The 24,445-nt window shown below is 34.6% G+C and overlaps 1 protein-coding gene across 2 annotated transcripts in view; it reads left to right on the top strand.

Moving 5' to 3' along the window:
* The window catches only part of CNTN5 (contactin 5), a 607,907-nt gene that overhangs the window by 269,195 nt on the left and 314,267 nt on the right, over window positions 1-24,445 (top strand). For both annotated transcript variants that reach the window (XM_064718603.1, XM_064718594.1), the window contains exon 3: window positions 24,257-24,387. In XM_064718603.1, coding sequence (XP_064574673.1) covers window positions 24,333-24,387 — 55 coding nt within the window. In that variant the 5' untranslated portion in view covers window positions 24,257-24,332. The remainder of the gene's footprint in view (window positions 1-24,256; window positions 24,388-24,445) is intronic.

Below are 24,445 nucleotides of genomic sequence, written 5' to 3'. Positions count from 1 at the left end.
AAAAGATCTACCTCATTTTCAAGTTCATTCATTTTGAGTTTTGGAAAATAGATTGGGAATTGAAGAGGAATCAGCTAGGGATTTTTTTTTAGATAATATTACTAGCCATATATTAAACTGAGAACACATGAAATTATACTGGAGCTCTGAAACCATCTATAAGAAAAAAAAAAAAAAAAAAAAAAAACCAAAACAAAACAAAAAAACCCCATGCTATTTATTTGCAGCCTGTCTGGTTTGTCATAAGAATTAGGTGTCGAGGTGACTCATCAAATTAATTCAGTATCTTAAAAGCATTGCTATAATTTCAGTGAAATCTTTCATTTTCCGCCTTTATTCTTCTTAGAGTCAAAACATATTATGGCTTAATCTGAATGCCAGCCCAAGGGATAGTACAAAATAAAAGTGCTGAAAAGCAGTAGTACTTTTATTTTCTTGGCAGAGCTGTTTTTACTGCTATTCACAGTCACTCTGTTATGTCTTCTGAAAAATACAAATATGTATGTATCAGAATGACCTTCACTTGAAAACCCAATTCATCCTTCTTGGCAAGAAAAGAGAAAATGAAAGGGTGAAGACTTTAATTATATTTTATTTCAGCTTTTCCCTAATGCTTAAAAATGTTTCAGAGGACTTTTAAACTCTGCATGGAGCAGAACACAGGTAACATATCAGCCAATGTCACACAGCATCTCGAATATATTTATAAAAAAAACACCTGACAATTCTGGTGACAATTCCATGGAGGGACAAGCATGTAGTTAAACCACAGCTGGGAATACAGCCTTGAATGCCCAGCATTAGCATTCAGAAAAACAACTTCTCAGCATCTGGCTGCCTCTAATTCACCCAAAGCCTTTCCAATTCCACTTCTTTCAAAGGCTGACTTCACCTAGATTCAGAGGTTGGCTCCACAGTTCCTGTTATTCAAAGTGATACAACACAGCAGGAAATTAAATTATCTACTCAGGTGATGGCTTACACACAGTGGGATCTCACCTTGAAGCAGTTGGAGTCCATGGGCACAAATTATGACTTGTGCTTATGCTCTTTGTATGCATTAATACTTATACATCCTATGTTCCTTAGAAAGTGGCATATCTTATCATGCATTGCAAATTAGATAATCATGTTATTCCTTTGCTAAGCACACAGGCAAGCCCTAATCATGGGCTGCAATCCACTTAGTGCACATTATGCACCTTGACAGGCCATGTCTGAAAAATGTCTACACCCCAGGGATAGAATACAGGCCTTACTCAGCCACTGGCCAGTCTTCTGCTGTACCCCAGGCATCCTGCTCGTTGCTGTAACATAAAGTGCTTGCCAATTGCACTCTACAGCTTCCTGTGGTTCCAAGCCCTTCATAGCTCCAGTACTTAGATTTGATGTTCCTTCATCTGTGAAACATCTTAATTGCCTATAGTTGAAATAATCTCAAATCACACCAAACTTATGATTCAGACAATTCATTTTATTGCTTGGAATGCCTTTGATATCAATCTACCTGAAATTTTAAATTCACTCTTTCTCAGGGAACAATATGACATTTTTGCCACATAAAAGCAGTGTGAAGGAACATAAATTATGTCTTTGTAAATTTTTTTGTATTTAAAAAAATTATAATAATTTAGTAACCATTTAAAATAATAATCAAAAATGGTTTAGAATGCAGTAACAAAATATTTAATTTTACTCCAAACAGGTCTTTTTAATTTGTTTTAATTATTATTATTAGTTTGTAAATAAATTTTAAATACTAATATTAACTTTCTGTTCAACTGATCTTTTTAGCTGACAGTCATTCCAAAACTAAGTTCTCCACTGTCAAAATCTCTTTTGACAACTCACAGTCTTAACATTTGCTGCTGATAATTGTTGGTAAAGAATATTTTTATTAGTAATATGCAAGAAGTATTTCTTTTCCATAATATTTTACTCTCAACAACAAGAAAACAGCTACTTAGCACTCTCTCTGGGGATTTCCACATGACAAGTAATACTGAAAAGCACATAGACCGGTTGGAGTGAGTCCACAAGAGGATTGCAATGATCTGGATTACAGATAAAGAGGCTGCAGCATCTCTTCTATGAAGACAGGCTGAGAGAGTTGGGCTTGCTGATCCTGGGAAAGGCTCTGGGCGACCTTAAAACAGCTTTCAATACCTAAAGGAATAAAACTGGAGAGGGACATTTTACAAGGTCATGTAGTGATAGACCGTGAGGTAAGGGTTTTAAACTGAAAGGGGCTGGTTTTAGACGAGATGTCAGGAAGAAACTAATTCCTGTGAGTGGTGAAGCACTGGGACAGGTTGCCCAGACAGAATGCTCCATCCCTGGAAGTGTTCAAGGCCAGGTTGGATGGGGCTCTGACAACCTGGCCTAGTGGAAGGTGTCCGTGCTCATGGCAGGAGTGTTGGAATGAGATGGGCTTGACAGTCCTTTCCCAGCTCAAGCTATGCTGCCATTTATGATTAACTGGGAGAAGATATGTAAAGCCACAAACTTTTTAAATTACAACATCCTTATTAAAATAGCCTTCAACAATGACATTCTGAAGGGTTTTAATTGTCTAAAGTTTTGATTTTATTTCAAATTGTCAGTAACTGTGAACTAATTTTCTTTAAGGAAAAGTAATATGAAAACATCATTGATCTAAATGTAAATGTAAATAAAAATTATTGTAAATGAAAATAAAAATAATTCCTTCTCCTTATTGTTAAAATAATAATATTTTAATAATATTATTTTAAAAATAATGCCTTATTTTTATCTCCACTGGGATTTTGCTATTTGTACTGGAGAAGATCGCATAAAAACTTTTCAGCTTGCAGATTTTTTGGGTTTTTTTAGTTGGAGTTTTATCAGTTTGATGTACAAACCTTCAGTACCATTTTGCTTTTTTGCCAGTTGTCAGTAATATATCCATGCCAGCTGTATTCATAAAGAAAGTTGCTTCACAAATATCTTTATAAATCTCAAATACTCTATTGTAAAAAGGCAGGGCTGGCAGTATGATTTCTGAGATTCAACAGAACTCCAGTGCTCTGAGGATTGTATCAATTCTTCTTCCAGCATCACAATCTGGCTGTTTCCTATGGCTGATAGAAATTTTATTAGTATATTTCTTACTGGCTCAAAAAAAAATACAAGGAAAATTCTATTTGAACTGTCATTCATTTAAAGTCTTTATCTCTTAGAAATGAAAATAGTGCCCTCCAAGGCAATCTAAAATTTTGGTTTAGAAACTCTATAATTCACATATTTTAGAATTCACATTTTTAATTTTTTTTACATAATAGTCATATTTTAGAAATCTATTTATATTTTAAAATGAAAATATTTATTCTTTTTGAGACTGACTATTACACGTTTTGGCTTTTCTTTCTGCATCCTGAATAACAATTTATCTTGTTCTCTGATAATATAATCTAGCCCTTTGGAAAAGTGTTGATTAGAACATATTCTACCTTCACCTTCTTTTGTTTTAGTGATGTATGGATAGTCCTGTGTAAAGTCTTGTCTTGTACATTCATTTTTCCCACAGCTTTAATATTTCCACTTGTTTGTTTAAAAATAATTTTAACTCTTTTAGCATATTTTACTTTGAAAAACTGGAGTATCTTAATTTTAAGACCGCAGAAGATTCATGTCTGTGAGTTCTGCTGTAGAAATCTGTTTACAATGATGACAATGTTAAGTGAGCAAGACTTCCTTGATTGATAAAGAAAGTTCATGAAAATGCACTATCAACTTTTTACACCTTTTTTTTACCCCCTGAATGGCACTTTCATGCCTTTAGCTCAGTCTGTGTACAAGTATTCATATTGATCATGAAAAGGAAAATATTCTCTCCTATAAAGTGCTGATACATTTTCAACACCTAGGGCAGGAGAAAAATTTGTCTGTCTTCTAGCATCTACCTGCAGAAAAATGCTGATACATGTAAAGTTAATCCATCTGTTCCTACTTCTTTGAAGAGCAACTAATTTCTGTAATGTATAAGGATGGCTGTTCAGTTCTCTCTCTTCAAAATCAGACTGAAGGCAATTAAATTCCTCCAGAATGCTCTAATAACAGCTTATTTTTCTCAGACTGAGATGTTGACTAGTCTGGCTTCCCACCTGTTCATTCATAGATCAAATAGAAACTAACTGCAGGGACCTGTAACAAATTGAAGGCAGTAATTTGTCATATATCTTATTTATTTAAGATTTCTTTTGAATAGATATATAGGATCTGTATTTATCTATTTGATTCTGTATTTAAAAAATATCCCAACACATATTAGTGTCCCATGCATTAACACAGTCATTTTTGAAAAAATATCAAACTACTTAGCTTTTTTAGTTTATAAAGTTCTCCATTTAAGACAGCTTTGCAAGTGATGTTTTCCAGTATGTTATCTGCACCAAGTTATGATTACAGTAAATATCTAGTTCTGGTTACAGCTGGCATCTTTACTTGCAGCAGACATTTTGGCATTTGGAAATTACCCTCATCTGGTAATCTGCATTCAGAGCAAAATTTAATTTCTTTGGATGAATACATCAATTAAGGATTAAAGAGTATGTTTAGACTCTGGATCTGTGCTTTGTATCTCCTATCACAAAGATGCAATTTTCTCTAGATTTTCTATTGTTCCCTCTCCAAGGCTGCTGAGCAATATTTTTTGTTTCATGTTTTTCAGTAGATTTTAATTTCCCTTTAAACTGATGTTGAACTGTAGCTTCTCAATCTTACTATCAGAGAAATATATGTATAGCTCGATGAAAATTCATACAGCTATTTTTGATTCTTCAAAGAGAAAAGAATGTGACCACTGAGTGACAATGAGTTTTCAATGTGTTAGAGATCTCCAGTTAAAGTATAACCCTGTAAGATGTTCCTGAGTGCACTTCTGAAATGCTCATTGTGCTAGTCTGGTCCATTTAGGGAGGTGTTTGCTCAGTGCTTGTTCCCAGAAATGGTTTTTAAAATAATAATAAATAAATCAGAATAAATAAATAAATAAATGAATAAATAAATATAATCAGAATATTGATGTTGTCGTGCAGCAAATAGATTGTTTTTCTTGTCCCTCTAATATATAATATGTCCTTTGAGGTAAAGCCCCACACGTAGAGGATTTTCTCACGTTAAACCTCAGCCATCCCCTGGGGTTGTGTGAACCAAAGACAAAATTTATCAGCAGTTCTGGTAAGAAGTAGTTAGGCAGGAACAGAAGGTTTCCCAGAGCTGGCTGCTGGTGTGGCTGCTTGAAACCGTGCACTGGAAGGTGTGTGGAAGTGGAATTGGTGGAATTGGTGCTGTGTGCAGAGTTATGTCAACCCTTGCTGTCTGTGACTAAACAGTGGCAGCCAAAATAGCTCCAGATTCATCATGTTAGAGCTTGTTTCCTCCCAGAGGCTATGTTTGCAGCTGGTATCCTTATGATTTTTAGTGACAAAAGCCCATGTAAAACTGCAGTCCAAAATAACATTGAAAGATGCGTTATTTTTTCTTAATACAACGTTTTCATTTCAGGTTTTCATGCTTTTATCATCCATCTATGTGATTTTCATTGTCATAATTTATTGCTAAAGGATTAGCCGAGGGAAAAAATCCAGAACAGCAGTGGCATGGATTACAAAATCTGTCTTAAAAGCTGCATGACTATTCTCAATTATGAAAAAAAAAATAATGTGCTAATAAGAACAGAAGATAGGACATTATGATTTCATTTTGATGGTTCATCTTATTTATTTCTCTTTAGCTGATCATGTTGATGCTCATGACTTAGGAAATCTTTTTCAAAGTAAGAGTTTGTATACCAGTATCAATTCTCAAATAGTCAAGTAAGAGTTCATTATAGATAAAAAAGGGGAGGTGCTCAAATTAGACCTGTTTCTGGTTAAGCATGAGAAGATCTGGCCAGAGTAGCCAGAAAAACAGTAATGCTTTTTGCTTCTCTATAATAATCCCTACTGAAAGCAAAAATAAAGCTTGAATATTTGATATAATTGAGACAATCTTAGAATTTTTAGGAAGGAAGTGAGAAAGTTAGCAATCTGCCTAAGGAAAAGTACATCCTAGAAAACAAAAATAACAATTTTTTTGAAAGTCTGGGCCATCTTTAAGCAAGAGGTTGTTTTGACCAATAAAAAGAAATTCTTAATAGAAAAGACTTTCAGACATGGTGATGTGAGTGAGTGGCTCAGGTTGTTTAAAAAATTAGTCCCTGTATCTCACTCTCACATCCTTTTAAACATGTTTTAATGGCAGTGTGTCATCACTGGGTGTTAGTGAAGATAATCAATGCAATATGTTCTTCAAGATTATTATGACAGCTAATTCATGGCTAAATAGATTATCTGATGTGTAAGAAGGAAAGAGCAGTTTTGGAGCTGGCACCCAACAAAATATTTCATCTATGCTGTCATCTGGGTTTTTTTGTTTGCTTTTTTCTCTTCTTTTTCTCTACTAAAGAAGAATCTTTGTGTGATTTTTACATAAACCTAGATTGATTGATGAAGTTACTTAGGTCATAATTAATTTTATTTAGAAAAACTTATTTTAACCTTTGTTTATAACATCTCCAGTAATTTTATTGTCACTTTTAAGGAAGAATCAATAGAACCTAAAACATAACAAAGAAATAAATAATTGGAAGTACACTAAGTAGTTACAGTCCCTTCATGCTTTATTATAGGAAGAGCAAACACAGTTCAGCTTCTGGAAAGGTTAAATACCTTGAATTTCAAATGTTAATAGTGTGAGTTTGAATAAGAATATTCAAAATTCTGATGATCATCACACTGATCAAGAAACCTGACCACGATGTGGACAAATGCCCACATAGTCACGAATTAAATTTAGACTGTATATATCCTTGATTTCCCTAATTATTAGAGCTGCATTATACATTTTACTGGGTAAATTAAGTTGATTTTTTAACAAGGCAGCTTAAATTACTTTATATTGCTTTGAGGAGGCTTTTAAATTGTCAGCTTTACTTGAATTATGTTGGATTCATTTCAAAACAAGTGAACAAGCTAAACCAATATTTTATTTTAAAAGAAAGAAATTTGTATGTGCACACACAAGTTTGTACTAGCTGAATAATGATCTTTCTGAAGAAAAAAAGAAGATAAGACATTTTGTGAGAGTATTGTGCAAGTTTAATTTCTCTATCTGCAGGTCACTTAATTTATTATTAAACAGATCTTTTTATAGCTGCCTATAATCCCAGGAACTCCAACATAAAAACACTTGCTCAAAGAAAATCTGAACTGGAAAGGCTGTCTTTATTCTCAAAGTGGAAAAATAAGATCAGTAATATTGATGGATTTCATAGAAACATCTTTACATTGCAATGAGGGTGTAAAATAAAAAATGTTGTTTGGATGTCAATGATAACAGGTTTACAGCTGTCATAGGATATATCCACAAAATTATAAATATGTCCAGGGACTTTTTATGGACAACCTTCTGTAGCCAAAATTGTTCCTCAAAAAGCAAGATGAATGACATAATCTCTTTAACTCATTCTATGTCATTAATTTTCATTAAGGCCAAACAGGTAGACAGAATTTACTTAGCAGAAAGTCGTGATTGCCCAGTTGAACCTCTATCAAAGACATGACAGTTAAAATCTAGTAATTGCATTTTCTTTTATATCCACATATTTCTTGTTTTCTTTCTTCTTTATGGTTGTGTTTCAATACTCTGTGCTGTTTACTTTGTAATTCCTTGTGCCAAAGCACTTATTTAAAGCTAAATACTCAAATACATAATTTACTTCAAAGCTTGCCTCAATCTCTCCAATACTTGAAGTTCATATATCCATGTGATGTTTGTCTTTGTTTGTGTAAAAAAAGTAAAATGTTTGAGTAACTGAACACAGGGGGAAACAAATATTTTTATTAGCACATCTGTTCTTTAATAAACAAACAGTTTTTGCTGTTCTGGATTGTAGGTAGAATGCGTTGCCTTAAATATCAGCAATTCTTTTTCACTACAGTAATTTCCAAAAAATCTTATTGTCATAGAATTTGGAGAAATTAAATGTCATTTTTTTTTAACTTTAAAATGAGATCTAAGTCTCAAAAATATTCTTGATATACCATGTAAAAAAACTTTATCAGCAACTTTATTATCCATAAAAGCCTTATAATTTTGGAAAAAAAAAGAACACCAACAAACAAAACCAAAACCAAATGAATTTTGCAATCTTAATTATTTAGGTAAAAGTAAAAAAAAAAAAAACAAAAAAAGAACCCCTTTTTTTAAACACTATTAAAAAACCCTAATTTTATATAGACTGTATTAGATTGATGTACATCTGGGCATTAAACTGAAACGTTTAGGTTTAATAAAAGTCTTACCAATCTAAGTTTGTCAGTGTGTAAGACAAAGAAAGGTTTAAAATGATGTGTGGATCTATATATATATATATATATATATAGATAAATATATATATGTACCTACATTCATGTACACATGCATGTACATTTCTTCATTCTTCTAACTTGCTCAGACCAAGCCAGCTGGGACTGTTGTGACCCTACATAAAGATTTATGTCTCAGAAACAAAACTTGACCTAAAGGCTTTTGAATTAGGAAAACCAAATGGCTAAGTAAGGGTGAAAGAGCCATGGATTTTATCTTCATGAGAAGGGGCGGGCAAAGGAATGGGGTGAGCATTGTCTGTAGGAGAGAGAGCTTGGTGCCAAAAATCCCTTGTGGTCTGTGGATTTTCTTAATTTGTTCTCAATTATTTTAAACTACACTATCCGTACCAAGGTGTAAAAAATAGCACATAAGGCACATTTGTTGTGACACTGCACTATAAATCTGGTTGATTTCCTGAAATATTATGTTTTCTTTGTGGAAGAGATAAAAGCAGGTCTAGCAAACAGTGAGGCAACAAATAATGCATAACTTTCTAGTATATTGCATGCAAATAATCAAGGGCAAAGATTGGCCTACAGAGGCCAAAAAACAAGGACAAGGGGTAAGACAGGCTACAAAAGAGTACATAGGAATAGGAGATGCAGCAGATTTATTTTTGGATGTGTGGCTGTCTTGTGAAATTTAATCTGCTTGTTCTATGAAAACAGAAAATACTTGGGGGCAGAATGTCATGATCTGACTTTAATCATTCATCCCAGTCACTGATGGCCACATAAAATTTACATTGTAAGAGAACAGCTGAGGAGACTGGTGAATTAAAATAAAAAAGAATGAAATTGAGCCAGCTGGTTCAAACCTGAGGCTTTTGAGTAAGGAAAGGTACATTGCCTCTTCTCTTGTCCTTAGGTTGCTTTTCCTTCCTTATTCCCTCCCTTCACCAAACTGAGATCACAGACTTGTTTTGTTTTCCTTATACCCCACTTCCTCTGCAACTCTGAAACTTATCTTCCTTAAAACTCTGGCACTTCTGATATGTTCAGCGAATCCTCAAATCACTAAGAGAAGGGTGAAATTCTTTCTCTCTGTCCCCTATATAATGTAATAAACAAACTAAATTTTTAGACATATAGCAGATGGATGTGAAGGAGCATCCATGTTCTGCCTTCTCAAGGAGAAATCAGTCTCTAAGTTTCTCATCAGCTGCTGCCATCTCTTACATATCTACCCCCCCCCTTCACCCCAGTTTTTTTGGGACAAGGAATTTAGTGAAGAAATAAATAATTATATTTAATTGATTAATTGTATAATAATTTATTTACTCACAATATCAGTACATCCTTTTCTGAAGGTGTTGAGTTTTCTATGGTTCAGAAAATATTTCCCAGCCTATATCTTTTGAAAATAAGATCAAAACAGATGATAATATCCACTTGCAGCCATAATATTTGTACTAACTAATTTTCTCCTTTTATCTCTCCATAAACATTTTAAGCACTTTGAATGACTTTGTTTGATTTATAAATGTCTTTCTCCTTAGTGAATAAATTGCCAGAAGAGATCCACTCATAATCATGAAGTTGAAACTGAAATTGTTTTTAGTTGTTCTTCTGGAAGTTTATTTTTCTGAACTACTTCCAAGGTGTAAATGTAGGTGTGGTAAAACTAGTGGCAATAATTTCAAATTAGAGATTTTACTGCTGGATATGTTATGAGTCTTCTTTACTGGAAATTTAAAATAGTGATATAAGTAAGATGTTCCCCACACATTTGGTTAGTGTTCAATCATGTATTTTTAGTTTTGGATTTTCCTTAGGTGGGAGATTATAATTCATTATATACTTTCAGTGCTGAAGGGTCTACAATTAGAGACTTTGTCTTTTAATTTACTGGAATTAGGCCAAGCTAACACATGACTTCTTTCCTGTTTAATTATCTATGAAGGATTATCAAATTTCTAAAGTCCCTTTGTCCTTGATTAAGTCTGGTTAATTTTTTTAAATTAGTTTGACTTAAAATCTGATTAATTAATTTATTCACTATATTTAGTGAATTAATTTATTGATTAATTAATATAAATTTTCATCCTATAGTAGACTGATGGATGGGGCCAAGGAGTCATATAAATATAAATACAAAGACTACAAAGAATTCACTTAAAAAGCAATCTTCAAAATACATTTACACTTAAAAAATATTCAAAACACAAACAATATTTGCCTCTCCATTTTCAGTAGTAATCTACATACATCATCATAATTAATGACATCCTCATTCTTTTATTTTGAATTATTTTGAAATATTCTGACATAATATGGATAGCATAAAGAAAAGAAGTGAACGTGCTGGGGGTTATTTTCTCTTTCCAATTGCTCAGATACCTATTTTTAAGAACTTGTCACAGTACTAAGTTGCACAGATAAATCATGTTAATTTTATGGATTAACTATTATAATTAGAGTCTAAGAGAACACTCAAGATAAGAAAAATAGAAAATATAACATCACATTTAACAAAAGGTACTATCAGACTAATTTTGAGAGGTTATTTTACTAAGCTCTCAAAAAAAGATACATTTTTGTTATCTTCCTTCTTTGCTGCTGTGCATGAAACATGTAGGGAAGAGCGGGAGGGTGACAAGGCATCCTTAGACAGCATTCATTTTCAGATATAAGTGGCACTCTATCTATTAGCCATCCTGCTATTCCTCTTTGGCAGCACAGGTTAGAAATTGAATTGTAAAACACTTATGATTCCAACTAATTATCAGGGAGGGAAGAGAAGCACACATACAATTCCAATCTCAATTCCACCTTGGTTTCCTTATAACCAATAATCAGGACTGTGCCAAGGGGATCTTGTCTCTTGGAAGAGGATGGCTGAACTTTTAATAAAGGCAGGCATCATTCCACATATCTTCCAGGAGCAAAAAAACCCAAAAAATCGTCTTAAATAGGTGCAGTGATGGGCCTGGCACTTCACTTCCTGTCAAACGAGTGAGTGAAAACTCCGTCCCAACAGAGCCTTCTCTGGGTAATTACTAGGACTTGTCAGCACTTGTCCAGCATGCACCAGTAGCCTCAGGCTTGTATTTTTGCATGATGCACTGGCAGAATTTCAGCACTCTAACAGCACAAGGTACATTGTTTCTTCACTATATTTCGCTCTATTTTGCTGAATTGGTGTTCTTAGATTGTGTTTCACAGACGGTGTGAATTTACCAAAGTGAAGCATCTTCTACAGCGAGGAAAGTGTCACACTGTAAACTTTAGGCTGTGCATAGTTTGTGTTCTTGCTTGTAAATTCTAAATTCTCTTCCTTCATAAATGGGAATAAAGAAAAAATTTTAAAAATAAATTTTCGCCTCAGCAAACACAACTTACAACCTGCAATTGCTGTTCCAGCAATTGTAACTAACTGGATTTAAAAAAAGGACAAGATTTTTTGCAAGAAATGTTCTGATAGAATGAAAAAACCTGCAAGATCTATTAAAGTGCTGTCCACAAAATCAATGACAATACTCTCTGGAAACCAGTAAGGGACTCATGTCTTCTTTTAATCAAGGAGGGTGTTCTCTACCCAGAAAAAAGCCTTAAAGTAATCATTTCAGAAATATAACCCAAAAATGGAAAAAAACTCAGGGCATATACTTCCACATCTCCTGACAGAACTCTGACCACTTATTGAAATAATTAGGGAAATACTGTCACTCTGTAGGGAGTGCTAAAGCAGTTCATCTTCATGACAGTAAATTCCACTTCAGCATATCAACAATACAAATTATAATAAAACCTCTCATCCAATTGGCAGAGAATGTAGAAATTGTAGAAATGGTAGGGAAAAAAGTGGGAAATAACTGGATCATTGCTGACTTTCATGTCTATCAGACAGTGCCAGTTTATGCAAAATTTACATTATGCTGAGTGTATTGTGTGGGCAGGACAATTAACCAAAAATACGCTCCTATTTGGGTGAGTTATATTTGTGTAAAAATATTGAATTGCACAGAGATCTGATATTTGCTACGTAGTATTCTGTGGCTGGAGCCTCTGGGCCTGATTCTGAGCTGATAATTTCACAGCTGAATTCATGTCTGTTGCAATACGAAAGCTTAGAGAGAAAAGGAACTATCCACGAGGTTTTGGTTTGGTTTCTTTTGTTTGGTTTTGTTTGTTTGTTTGTTTGTTTTTTGGGGTTTTTTTTGAAGAGGGATATGTTTGGCTTTGTTGTGTTTGATTGTTTCTTTGTTGGGGAAGGGGGAGTAATATGTAATGGTAGCTTCAAAGGTGATGCTTAACCCAGAAATCCTGGCTAAATTGCATTTGCATGTGCACCAAACCAGGCTTTGGACTTTCAGATTGTAACATTTTCAATTTTTTGTGCTAAAATTTCCTATTCTGTCAAGGAAATAAAAATTCTGGCTGCTTCTTGAAAATATTGCATTTCACTACTCTAAAATGTATTAAAGGAAGGGCAGGCAATTTACACAGAAATCTCTGCAAGAAATTAAACTTCCACCAATAAAGGGCTTGCAACTACTATTAGCACATTTTCTTGCAATGTTAAATTAAATTATCTTCTGAAGAATAAACAAATGAGGAAATGTTGGCACCACCACCTACTAAGATCTATTCTAAGGTTTCCTCTAATTGTTTCTAAACTCAGAAATGACAAGGTGTCTGAACCGTATGCATGGGTAGATTTCATATTAGATCACTTATTTGAATCTATGAAGAAACCTGAAATGCTCTAGTTGTGAGCTACTGTGATTCTAAATATTTACTGTGATTTTCCTTTAAATATCAGGAAAATAATCTCCATGGAAAATAATGAAGATGATAGTCACATGGAGAGGACTATTTTAAAAAGCCAGACAGGATATATGCCCTCATGCTTTATCACTAATACTGCAGAAAGTTTTACATTATGGTATCCTGGGCTTCAAATTAAATGTCAAATTCAATTTGCCACTCAAAACATGAAGTGTGTGACTGCCCTTAGAGGGATAACCTGACAGCACAATTTCATAATTGGTGTGTGCCATAATGCTGAGTTAAAATACAAGAAGAAATGTTATTTGACTGCACTCATATCTTACTATTTAAAAATAAACAATCCATCTCTAGATAGGCTGAAATATATTTGGTTTAAATTTGAGTCCTCAGTAAATTTTGCTGGCTTTGCTTAAAATCTGTGGAAAAAGAATGTTGAATACCATATGACAGCAGATAGAAACCTCCCTGATGGGATCATGCCAGCAGTTATGTCTTTATGTCTCTGACATTTAGCTTGCAATAAAATGAGATTTGTGAAAGAAAATGAAGAGGTGCTTATTCCACTTAGAGTACTTTATTTTTTTTCTTCCTATTCAGACAAGCTTGTGTTCTAATAACGAGATTTCTAATCCACTTTAATATCCTATCATTATATCTTAGTGAACTATCTGCCATATAAGTAATAATAATGAAGTATGTTTAAATATAAAAATGCATCCTTAAGCATCTAGACACTTTTAGTACTGGTTGTAATTAGAAACATAAGAATCATGTGCAATTAAATATGCTTGTAAAAAAACCAGATACATCTCTGTAGTACCAATCAATTTGTTGCATCATTAATATTCTTCAGTATGCCAGTTTAAAAATGCATTTTACTGTTCCAAATAGAAAATAGCTAAGAACAAAATGATTAACATTTAAACAACCACAATCAATACAGAACAACAACTGAGTGTTTTAGGTGTTTTCTCCTAATTAATTTTGTTTTTACAGATGCATTTTCAAATTCTGCATCTTTATCTGCTCCTCTAACATATATATTCCAAAGATAATGTCATTTTATTGTATATTATACTCTTTGCTGTCATGAGATGAGGCAACTATTAATTGTAATGAGATCGTTTCTTGCAACAAGTCAAAAATAGTATTTTTTTTTATTTTTATCTGTCTGAACAGATTTCATTTAATTAGCTGTATTGTTTAAAAAACATGCTCAGTTTTTTTTAAAAATACACGTAGTGTTAAGACTTCCTGAAGTGTCTAAAGTTACTTCTGTCCCTTAAGTTTAAGAAATATCTAGCCTCCCTTGAATTGAAGATGTAGGGGCAGTTTTATGGTTGGATTCAACAAACTTGAAGGCCTTTTCATGGAATCAGAGTCATTGAAAAGTTTGGGTTGGAAGGGATGCTAAAGATTTCCAACCTTCCTGCCATGAACCTTTCGCTTGACCAGGTTGGTCACAGCCCCACCCAACCTGGCCTTGGACATTCCCAGGGATGGAGCATCCACAACTTCTCTGGGAACCAAAAGGATTTCCAGCCTAAATGAGTCTGTGATTCTGTAATTAGATGGAACTTTACAGCTATTTCACTATAGATCATAATAAAATAGAGTATTTGACTAAAAATGGTCTTGTTACTAAACCTGGGGGCTGAACTACTGTGAAATCTACAACAGTGACTATACAGGTAATAACTCAGAACTTACAAATACCATGTCAAGAGAAGTTCTTTTTTTAATACAAATGTTATTTTTTGAAATTTATGGATTGGCATTGCGGCAGACTTGTACCACATATGCACTGACAGATTACTCACACACACTCATTTTGCACACAAACCTTTCTGTGTCTCCCTTCCGCTCTACACATGAAACAGCCTCTTGCACTCAGCACAGGCAGCCTACATCCTTCTCAGACAAGCGTCCTTCTGACAGCCTGACAGCATCACATAAAGCCCAGAGGTAGGAGCCAAGCAGAGCATTGAAGGATCTTACTTTTCCTTAACATGTTTTTGGGACCCTGCCTTGCACCTTCCTCATGAAGTGCAGAGGATCTCACATCTTCAGCACAGAAAGGGTACTGATCCTTTACCTGCATAGTATTAAGCACCCTGGTGCACAACATGCTGTTATGGCACAGCTGATTTGGTGATTTGATGTCTGGAAGAGAGCACAGAGATGAGTTGAATTTACAGGTCCATGGAGAAATTGTGGCCACTACTTCAGAGCAGTATACACAATCTCCAGGGCTTTAGCCTCGCAGAAAAATGAGTGAGGATCCTGTTATGTGTTATTAAAACGCATAATATCATTAGTCTGGCAGCTGCATTAAGTGGAAGGCTTATGCTGGGTCCATTTATGCTGGCTGATGTTCTAGATGCAGTAGTAGTTAAGAATATTTGTTTAACTGCAGTCATCTTCCCTCTTGGCAGTAGTTGGCTGCTGCAGAAAAAGGTCAAGATAAGCTGCTCTTTGTATGTTAGAGGTGGTTCTACCAAGTGCAGCAGTGAAACAAAATAACAGCAGTGTCCTGCTGGTCCTCTCATTGTCCTTAATCCCTTGCTTGGCAGAGAAAAAACATTTCCAGATGTGATTACACTGGCACATATTACAATCTCCCAGAGTAATTTGGAAATGAACAAGTGGGCCTGAAAAACATAGCATAAGAATATGCCTTTTTCCTTGCAATTTTTCATTGCAAATAAATCAATAATACAAAATCAAAATACTAATACAAAGAGTGAAGATTAAGAGCAGGTTGCTAACATGACCTACAATTCTACAGTTTTTCCCTGAACTTCTCAATTTCTCTGAGGCATCTGTTACTCTTAATATTAAGAGCTTAAATAAATTTCCTGAATAATTAAAGGGAAATACCAAGAAAGGATTATCATAGATGAAGAGTGATTTTATTGTCATTCAACTGAGATTGGGAGTTAAATGACCAGTTGAGTTTTTCACATGGGGTGGAAACTTCCATACACACTGGAAAAAAGACAAGGGAAGACTTATCACTCAGCTTTAGCCATCTGAAAGTTAATTGAATAATTTAAGATAGCTGTCTAAGTTTCTGCTGCAATCAGGTTTCCATCAGAGTTAGCAAAAAGAATGAGGTTGTTCATCTCACTTCAAAATAACTGTCAAAAATCTTTGAATTAATTTTTCTTCTGGTTTTCTATTCCTCTTCATTTACTAACAAGAGAGCTTATAGACTTCATTTCCAAAGTGTCAAATTATACACAATTTTCTTCTTTATTCTTTTTTTCCTGTTAGATATGAATAATATTGGCAGAACTAAAAACAAAAAATAAGAAAAAATGAAGAGTGTGTAATGACAGCTTGAGAGACTTTGAGAAATGACTGGTCATAAAGTTCACACAAGAAATCAAACAGCTTAACTGTGGTGTTTGTGAAAAAATTTTTGTTATTTCCAGCCCAGGCTTCAAGAAATCTCAAAATCATGCTGCTGAGTGAATCCATGCTGCATTTACAATCCTAAGTGAGAGAGCAAGGCTTTTTAACCTGCTTTATCCCCAGCATCTGCTTGTTCTCTGAAATGTGAGCTGAATTTTAGAAGCTGTCAGTGTGATTGGCAAATAGAGGGAAAGATCCACAACAGATGTAATTTCACTTCTTCCCTTCTCCGGAGGCCTCTTCCAACAGGTATTTTATCCACCAGAGAGCAAAGGCATGCCTTGTGGTGGGATCAGCTTCTTGAAGCTGCCCCAATGCCTGAAAGTAGACAGGAGTTCATGGTTTTAACTCTTCTCAGCGCCCCGTACTTCAAGGTATATCCTGAGTCCTTTGACTGCGTGAGCAGTACTCCAGTTTTTTCAAGCTTTATTCATATGAATGCTACCAAAAAGAGCACCTCAGTACTGCTGGTTTAGAGAAGCTGAGGACTCTTTCTGCTGTCTTCACTTGAGCACACAAAGGCATTTTAGGTCTGATTTGCAGTAAGAATGTCAAAGAGGATCTAGTTTCTATGACAAATAGCACGGAACAATCCCTCATATAATTCTGCATAAACCAGTTCTCGGTCAAGTGATGTTGTAACTCTCCTCTAGACATATTAATGGTTGATTTGGTAAAAAAAAAATCCTATTAGACACAATGCAAATGCAGTCAACTGGTTGAAATGTTGGAAAGGGAGACGTTCTGCATCTTACATACAAACATTCTATTTTAAATATGTATATGCAAATATATTAAAATACTATAAAATAATCAATATTTAATACAATATTAGTACAATATTAAGTTTTTATTGTATGGGTGTTGTGCACAGCATTCCAAATAGGTTTGATTCATCTGAATAATTTAGATGGACTAATAGGTATTTTGAGATATTTATTCAGTGCTAGCAATCAAATATTTTGGTTTGTTTTTTAGAGCAGTAGTTCAGACATTCATTCACCAGCATAGAAATTGTGACTGATCATTATTTCAGAAAAAGTTGTTTGATTCTTTTGTAGAATAGCATTCTTGGCTTCTTCCTAGACCTGAACTGGTGTCTTTGAAAATTTATTACTGTCATGAATAAAACAACAACAACAAAACACCAAAAAAAAAAAAAAAAGAGAAAAAAAGAAAAAACCCTACAAAAAAAAACCTTATAAAAAATTAATGTAGATGTTGAAAGTCTTGGTTGCTCACCGAAAGGAACCTGACAAAGAAAGCTTCCCCTGCAGAATAAACTTTTAATAATATTAGCAGTAAATTGAGTGTTCATAAACAACTCTGAAATTTTTTATTTAACTGCTCAGTCTTGATCTATTAAATTTCCTTTACAATAGTTTGAACAATTACTAAAGCTTGCAAATAAGTGATCTTTCATTGGGGTAGTAATTCAATCCTACAAGACGCCTTGCTGTTTACATTAGCTTAATGTAATTTCTTTTTCATTTTTCCTCTAACAAATTTCAGAGATATTTCATTGTATAAGTGTCTATAGTATGACTTTTATCAAAGATTAACTTCATATGGTTTTAGTAAACTTAAACCAATATAAAAATAGTATTGTCAAAAAGATTTTGGACTGAACAAATAAAACTTTTATTGAAAGCAAGCAGGGCCATGAACTCAGTTGAGGTTATTTATATTCTGTATAACCACTGTCTGTAATAACTGTGGCTTGACTTTATATCTGACTATTCATTAGGGAGATCTTTACAGACCAGCTCTTTTTAAAAATTTCCAGCCAAGCTACTTCCTCTATTCATTATGAGCTTTGTAATATCGGAGCCTTTGGTTTTCTAAAGCCTCTAATTCTCCATGGACTCAGCATTAGAGGTCTGATCCTCATGGGAACGAGGAGAATAGGCTGAATTGTTGTCTGCAACAATTCCATTCGTATCTTCCAAGCCCTGATTGCAGAAGAGGTTGTGCTGGGAAGCAGAGAGAGTTTGGTGCAGCTCAGAAGGCTTTAAAGTCTAGAAGTATTTTAACCTCTGTCTTCAGGCAGACCTCTGTCTTCTTCCAAGACTATAACAAGCCTTTTAACAGAAAGCCTAGTCACTGGTACTTGGCTTGTTGCATTTATTGATCTCATAGCTTTGCCACCCTAAGTAAGGAATATTATTAGCAGTTTCATTGCACCTTATGCCGACATCCTCCACTTATTAAATGTGATGAAAGGATTTCCTAATAGTACTACCTAAAATAATCCAAGTATATTTGTTCTGCACAGCATATGCTCTTCTTTTTCTGTTTGGATGTATGGGGGGGAATGGCTCAATTTCTAATTCTTTTTAGTTCCTGCTTTTGCAACTCTATCTAGAACATCAGAATTGCATATCACTGGTGTTATTTCTTCATTACCGTTTGTATGTTCCTTATTTGAAAGGAAAGGGAAAATGAAATAATTTGAACATTCTTCTAATATATATTGATATAGGAAAAAAATATTACAGCAAAAACTTTTATTTTTTGTGACAAGTCACAGCATTTCCTCTGAGAAGTATAGTCACTGTAGACACAAAGATTTGCTCCACTGCTTTGAGAGAGGATGTGGATTTAAGCAATCATCTCTTTCATGTCGCTACACATAAATGGATAAATATGCATATGATGGAAAAGGGAAATTAGCTAGTGATAACAGAAGAAATCATTTTGATATCAATGTCAGAGTATCTATGCTAAAGGCTTTGTTTTAAAAGTATTTTAATTAAAAATGGAATAGATCCTTGAGTTGCATTTAAATTTATCCTACGTTCCAGAAAACAAATATTAATGATAGTAGATGCTATTATTACCTTTAGAAAAAGCACAATTTCACTGGATCAGGTTCAAGCCTCTTGCACATTAGGGTTACCAACACTGAATTAGTACTCTGTATTCGCAAAGTCTGCTAAGAGTCAGAACCACAGGAAAATATCCATCCTGTCACTACCAGCTAAAGCAATTCATTAAAACATACTGAATGGTGAGGGCTTTAATAAGTTTTCTACAATTATTACACAGAATTAAAATAAATTGTAAAAGTAATTTGGCAGAAATCCTGGGGAAAACAAAGGACTGGGGTAGTACTGTGTGGAAATTGAAAACTGTTTCTAATTTTTGTGCTGGAAAAGAAGTTAGATAAATTACTTGCACATTATATACATCTGTATTTTAGATCCCCATTTTATACAAATTTCTTTCAGGAAAAATTCATATCCTTGGTATTAAGAAAAAAATAATTTATTGAAACTCTGTTTATTGCAAAGAAACAAGAATAACAACAGGACAGAATTTAAAAAATCAAGAAATGTTAGAGAGTCCATCTTTAAATAAAAAATCTGACTGTAGTGCTTTGTCAATTCATGCTATTATGTGAGACATCTGTAAAAATAGTATATTCTAGACAACTTAAATTTTCTTTTCTTGAAGAATGAAGCCAAAAAACCATTCTAAACAAGCCAGTTGGATTTTTGTGAGGTCCTAATTTGTAACTGAGGAAAAAAAAAGATACTGAGGAAAAAAAAGATACTGTTCAGCTGAAATTATTTTAAAGTCCTCTTAAGCAGCACCTTTTGCTTTTTTTTTTTTATTTTTTTTTCCTCATTTTGGGATAGTCAGGGTTGGGAAAGAAACAAAACAAAACAGAAAATTAATAAAATTTTCAAACCAAAAACAACTGAATACTGCTGGTGTATGTGCTCTTGAACTACTTTTAAAATGAGGCAATTTTAAGTGGAAGATTCTTCTTTTAAGTATAACAAAATATTAATTTGGGCTTTTTTCAGCAGAAAGACCCTTTTTTTCCCTTCTTTTTCTTTAGTAAGAAAGAAGATGCTACTTTTAATGGATTTAGTTCAGCTTTGATCTTTTCGCTGTAAGCATAAAGGAATTCTTCAATCACACGTGTCTAAGGGTGAGAGCTCAGTTATTGGAAAGATAGGTGGCAACCACTGATAGTAAACCCAGGAGTACATCCCTTCATTAAATCTAGAACAGAAATTTGACTATCTGCAAATCTTTATTAAATACAGCATTTTCATCCTCCTGCCCATGTCATTTCCTACACAGCACCTTTGTCATTATCCCACATGCCCTGTGGCAGCCCTACACATGCAGAATCAATGTTTGTCATCTGCTCGATCAGTACTCCCCAACACTAGATGATCAACAACCCTACTATGTTGGTATGCATTTCATTCATCCATATGCCAAGTACATTTTTAGCCAACTATCCTTCAAGCAACAAGAACTATAGAAAAATAGCTAGAGATGCAAAATCCTTTCCTTATGAAAATAATTAGGATTTCTAAGTAGATTTTTTAAACACTATGCAGTGGCATATTTTGCCTTTGCTTGTTTGCTGCCAATTATTCTACAGAGATCAGCCAATGTATTTATACAACAAATATCTAAACAGGAAGGCCAGTGTCCAACATCCATGACTTAAATTAGATTATCTCTCTGTCGTAGTGCTTTAGTTTTACATTTTCATATCCCTGTGTAACAGGTCTGAAGTATGTATTATATTGATAGGTACAGGTTACATAGGATTGTCACATAAAAGTTACTATAGCTATTCAGCTATAGGCTCCTTATCCCACTCAGCTTGTGATAACTCTGATGTCTTCAATGACACATTAATTTAAAAAAACTTATTTTTCACAGAAAGTTTAAAACCATTCTGTTTCAAAATTTCTGAGGGAATTTAAAATCTTGTCTTTCAAGTATACAAAGAGAAATGTGTATAAATCTGTCTCTTTTTTTAATATTACCACTGTTTGGCTCCAGTTCTTCATCCTGTTTTTTGTTCTACCAATCACAACCTTTATTATTATTATTTTAACTGTCTAATCCAATAGGCACAGTAATACCTAGTAATAAAAACAGCAACAGTCTCTCACTGCAATGTTTGAAAATTTGGTATATGTTTCCCTGTTGATGCTAGAGAAAAATCACCAAGTTAAAATAATTTCTGTGTTTCACTGGTTTAAAAGTAGCTGAAAAGATGTTAGGAAAATAATAAGAAGAAAAAGTAATAAAGTTGGGGGCAGGGGGAGAAATCTCTGCTTTACTCTTTTTAATGGATATGGCCATGAGGGAAAAATTTAAATTTTAATGAAAATACTTATTTCCCAAAGGTCTGGCCAACAAAGAATGCTGAATGAGATAATTCACTAACCAAAGGAACACAATGACTGAAAAGCAGATTATCACTGAAGTGAAAAACAAAGGCAGAAGACGTTAATAATTAATTGAGGAGGTTTCCTGTGGAGGTTTACATGAGTTACAAGCTCTATATGGAAAGTTACTTGTCTACCCAATTGTTGTGCTCTCTTTCACAGAGCTTATACCTATGTGCATGTCCAATATTAAGTTTCCCTGGTCTGAGTTACTTGAAAGGAAGTAAAAACTCAAAATGGGATTTTTTATCTGTGTCGAAAAGCATATCTTCTGTGCTGTTTAAATGAAAGCTGACAAGCTACACCTTTATACTGTTGCAGGAATAACTGCCAGCAACATAAAGAGATGTCATCTTGTGCTCACACAGTGTGTCTCTCTATATATGATGGAAAGACTGTCAAAACTGGTTACAACTAGAGATGCTCAGAGAACAGTTGAAATGGAATAATCCAGCAGGAACCTATTTTTACATTATGATTTATATTTTTATTTTTAGCAAGTGTGCAGAGCTTTGCCTCTGTTCTCTTACTGTCAGGGTTCTAACAGAGAATAGGACCCCCCAAAGCAGCAAATATGGCATGTAACTAAGCTGGTTATAGTATGAAGGAGTTCTATTATGCCCAAAAGGGGTTGGATAGAGGAACAAAAGAAGTTCTCTCTTGTCTCATAAATATGTCACATGTCATTGCTCTTTTAGTTATAAATCACAGCCTCTGCTGGTTGAAGATTCCTTGGCTCCAATAAGAGGATCTCAGAATCCTCCTGAATAAATATGACTAATTATATATAGGAAATTATGCTTGCAACTTGATGCTTTTCAAGTCAAAGACCAGAAGTACACATATTTCCATAGAAAAGCAGCTGAACTTTCTCATATTTTGGACTGACTTTTCAGATATTTGAATACAAAATTTCTTGAGTTCCAATGTGGTAAAGATGCTGACATTGTTAAAGTGATAGCTAAGAAGACAGTTATCAAAGATGAAGTCAAAATTTATGTTCTTGTCATGGGACAGATAGGAATCACAGATATGGGGAAGAGTAGGAGATGAGTATGAACAACATAATTTGTAAAAGTGCTGATTGTTTAAAAGATATTCGTAGATTCTTCATACACTAATTTGAATCTAGAATCTATTTCAATCCAGTTTGCAAGTAGTAAAAACACCTGGATTTTCCTAAAATATTTTTAAAATTGTTTATACTAAATATACCAACATATTACTTTCAAGAAAAATATTACATAATGGTTTGAGTTGAAAAGGAAATATGCAGGTACCTACTTCAAAGCTTCTTCCAAAGCAGATTCACCTGCACAGGATTGTGTCCAGGAGGGATCCCCAGAGAAGGAGACTCTACAACCTCTCTGAGCAGCCTGTTCCAGTGCTCTGCCACCACTCTCAGTCTTCCCTCACAATAGAGATGCTTCAATCCCCTCATCATCTTCATTGCCTTCAGATGAACCCTCTTCAGTACTTGCTTGTCTTTCCTGTACTGAGGAGCCCAGACACTCCAGATGTGCCTCACCAGGACTGAGTAGAGGGGCAGTATCACCCCTCTGCTACCTGCTGGCTCTTTCTAATTCACCCCAGGATCCCTCTGGCCTTCTTGGCCAGAAGGACACACTCCTAAATCATGGACAGCTTGTTGTCCAACAGGGCCCCCAGGTTCTTCTCTGCAGAGCTGCTCTCCAGCAGGTCAGATCCCAGCCTATGCTGGGGTTATTCCTCCACAGGTGCAACACACTGCATTCGCCCTTGTTGACCTTCAGACAGTTCCTCTCTGCCCATCTCTCCAACATGTTGAGGCCCTTTTGGAGGGCTGTACAGATCTTTGGGATATCAGCCACTCCTCCCAGTTCTGTATCATCAGCAAATTCCTGAGGGTTGCCTTCAGCCAGGATTAATAAGCTGAAGACAACTGGACCCAGTACCGATCCATGGGGAGCACTGTGAGCCACAGGCTCTAACTAGACTCTGCACCACTGCTCACAACACTCTGATCTCTGCCCTCCAGCCAAGTCTCACTCCATCACACTGTCCACTCATCTAACCCACACTTCCACATAAGCTCTTTGAAACACTTTATATCAGAAGTCAAGATAATTTAAGGAAAATAAGAACACATGTTGGGTCATGTGCTTTGAAAATATTTGCTGTGAAAGATATGTGTACAGTCTTCTAATCTTGGCTTTTTGGAAATTCAAAGCTTCAAAGCACATGTAGTTTTAAAGTGATATCCATGTAATATATGCATATATGCAGAGCACTGCCACAGACATTTGAGCTATTAACATTGTTAACTGCTGGAGCAAGATCCCTCTGAGTCTGAGTCAGAGGGATAGAGAGTCCTTTGGAACTAGATTTTTAATTGCATTAGGAGAAGCTTTGTCTCTTTAATTGTTTGTCGCATTATTGAGAGATATTTTTAATTTTCCTAACAGAGATCTATCTTTCTCCCAATAGGCTAAGCTTTAATTAAGAAACGTCAACGTTGCTAACAACTGCACAAAGAGGGACGGAGACACCTTTGTGACCAAGGATGTGGTTGTCATGGAAACTCTTGCTGTTTCTGTCACTCACTGGCTGTCTTTCAGGTAAATCAAAACAAAAAACAAGAAAACTTTCCTTATCGTTTTAAGGCTCTTAACTGCA

Source organism: Zonotrichia leucophrys, chromosome 1 (genome assembly GCF_028769735.1).
Source record: "Zonotrichia leucophrys gambelii isolate GWCS_2022_RI chromosome 1, RI_Zleu_2.0, whole genome shotgun sequence".
Classification (NCBI taxonomy): Eukaryota; Metazoa; Chordata; class Aves; order Passeriformes; family Passerellidae; genus Zonotrichia; species Zonotrichia leucophrys.
The sequence above is the reverse complement of the archived record's forward strand: the minus strand, read 5'-3'. Positions and strand labels throughout refer to the sequence as shown.